Raw genomic sequence first — 2657 nt, 5'->3', positions numbered from 1 at the left:
AAATACATCCTGTATAATTCATATTACATCCATATGTATGCAACTATGATATTGTGACAGTTTTAATATTTATTTAAACAAAAGGAATGTATTATACTTATATATTTCCAGTCGTTTTGATTGTACATATGGCCCAACAGGTCCACCTCTTATTGGATCCTCATCAGGTATAATACCAGACCATAATAAATCATTTTGAATTTTGTCTATTGCTCCAGGTACACATCTAGTTTGATCTGTATCTTCAATTCGCAAGATAAATGCACCATTATTAGCACGAGCAAATAAATAGTTATATAATGCAGTTCGTAAACTTCCTACATGTAAGAAACCTATTTTACAAGGAAATAACATTTATCTTACAGCAAATAATAATGACACTGTATATATTTTTTACTTTATGTTACTTTATACTAAATTATATTTCATAAAGTAAAATGAATAATCAAGTCACATACCAGTTGGACTAGGGGCAAATCTAACTCTTACTTGTACTTTTTTAAAGAACCGTTTTTGTACAAATTGAATATTTGTAACACGAAGTATGTTATATTTCATGGTACCGCTAACTGAATTAAAATTGTGATTTAAATTTCACTGAATGTTATTTAATAAATTGTTATATTTCATATTATACTGTGACAACATAAGTTAAAATAATATGAAATATGTTAATGATGTCATTCTTTTTTTAAATTCACTACTTATTTGTAATATTCTTAAAACGAACAAAAGCAGGTTATAAAGCACGTACAATTCATTTATATTTCCCTTGCTTGCATGGGGTTTTACGTTGGAATGCACATATAGCTATTTTTATTTCTAGTACAATATTCACGTTCTACCAACCTTGAAAAATATATAGTCACTTTAACTTAATATTTGGATTTCTATTAAACATTAAAATTATAATATTGAAATACATTTTTAAAATGAATTTATAATAATATAATTAATGTTATTATATTCTAATGTTTTTTATTTATTATCGTAATATTTTTTTATTTAATATAAAATATAATATAATAAATTTCAATATATATACATATATGTATAATAATTTACATTTCGCGCGATATGTACAGGTAACGAATGATTGTGTTACGTTCTAAAATCCTAAAAAAGGCGGATACACAACAAGAAAGGAAATAATATATCTTGCTCCATCTCCGGCCTACTGGCTTTTTAAAGTCCATGCACTATTTAGAAAGAGGGGACATACCGTGGTGAGAAGAAGAAAAACAAACAGAAGAAGAAAAAAAGAAGTTTATACAGCGTAGTTAATACAGACGATCCCTATCTTAAACGTCTGAAATATTGAAATTTGAAACTAATATATATAGGAATAAGAATTGAAGTTGAACACTTTTGAGAGAATTGAAGATTTAAGAGACTTTGATGAGACATCTGGTGGCTACCGTCTGTATCACTCAGATAGGGAATTTGAAAGATTTGCAAGTGCCCGCTTGAGAATAAGCTCAGGGCGCCTAGGGACGTCACAATTGCTTAGGTTTAGTTGTTAATAACGATATAAGGGTGCGCTTCAGTTGTAGGCTAAGCGCCGCAGATTTCGCGCGGGGCGGGTGTTGTCATTGTATTTTCACGTGACGAAAGTAAGTTTACTGTAGAATATTTGATAACGAATCGTGTGAAAATGCCGCCGAAAAAGCGGGAGAAAGAAGTAGATGGACAAAAAGGTCCTCGAATGGATCAAATACAAGCAGACCATGAGCTATTTCTACAGGCCTTCGAAAGTAAGAACTCTCAGACATCGTCTTTCCTTTTAGTACATTGTTATAAATCAGAATTAAATAATATCAAGTATCATAATGTATAAACAATTATTAATTACCCTCTTTTAAATATTTGCTGTAAACTTTAAGAGTGATCATACATAACCCCATTTGCTAAAAGCGTACCGAGCGCCGAACCGCGCGTCAGTACACTTCGTTCCTTCCTTTACTTAAATTCTCAGACACCTGTCATTCTTGTACCACGTTCAAATAATCCTTAATTTTCAAAACTTAAATCAAGTTAATCGCAATCATTAAATAAAAAATACATATACACATCCTAACTTAAATTACTGCTAAACTTTCTTTTATTATGTGTTTCATAATATGTAATGAATTTTAATAATTTTTTGACTAAATGTCATTTATATTTATACTAAAATAGCACATAGCCCCTTTTCATAATATTAGTACTTAATCTTTTAATGATATTTATTTTAATTAATACGTGAAAAATGATAAATTTAAATTTACAATGTATTCTAATTTTTTTTTATTTACTGAAACTCTTTTTTACTTAATTAAAATTTGTTACAAAATGTTGAAATATACACATTCCCTAACTACTTTATTTTATATAAAATGGGATCAGAAAGGTTTAACCTGCTTTAAAGCGTAACAAGAATTTAGAAAAGCAGGCTTCTCATATCTGGATGAGAGTAACCTAATCATCACCTCCCATGTAAGAAATATATGAACTTTATTCTTTCATATTTACCTTTTTAAACTTCTACAAGCATCCTTTTACTTTTGAGAAAGAAGTTAACCTCTATGCCATCTGGAGGAAGTCAATTGAAGTATACTGTATCTTTATACAGTTTAGTTAGATTTAAAAATATTTAAATTTTATATTTTTAATTTTGA

At 28.7% G+C, this 2657-nt stretch overlaps 2 protein-coding genes across 2 annotated transcripts in view; one reads left to right on the top strand and one right to left on the bottom strand.

The window, feature by feature from the left end:
* LOC108573600 (probable glutamate--tRNA ligase, mitochondrial) overlaps positions 1 to 558 on the bottom strand; it is a 13208-nt gene extending 12650 nt beyond the window's left edge. Inside the window, exons 1-2 of the mRNA XM_017936063.1 lie at positions 459 to 558; positions 98 to 332 (exon numbers count right to left, since the gene is read on the bottom strand). Coding sequence (XP_017791552.1) covers positions 98 to 332; positions 459 to 558 — 335 coding nt within the window. The remainder of the gene's footprint in view (positions 1 to 97; positions 333 to 458) is intronic.
* A 1002-nt stretch (positions 559 to 1560) lies between these two features.
* The window catches only part of LOC108573599 (polycomb protein suz12-B), a 4462-nt gene continuing 3365 nt past the window's right edge, over positions 1561 to 2657 (top strand). Inside the window, exons 1-2 of the mRNA XM_017936062.1 lie at positions 1561 to 1831; positions 2302 to 2340. Of these exons, the coding sequence (XP_017791551.1) occupies positions 1655 to 1831; positions 2302 to 2340 (216 nt within the window). The 5' untranslated portion in view covers positions 1561 to 1654. The remainder of the gene's footprint in view (positions 1832 to 2301; positions 2341 to 2657) is intronic.

This window comes from Habropoda laboriosa, unplaced genomic scaffold (genome assembly GCF_001263275.1).
Source record: "Habropoda laboriosa isolate 0110345459 unplaced genomic scaffold, ASM126327v1 scaffold128, whole genome shotgun sequence".
Classification (NCBI taxonomy): Eukaryota; Metazoa; Arthropoda; class Insecta; order Hymenoptera; family Apidae; genus Habropoda; species Habropoda laboriosa.
This window is presented reverse-complemented; position numbering and strand designations above follow the sequence as displayed.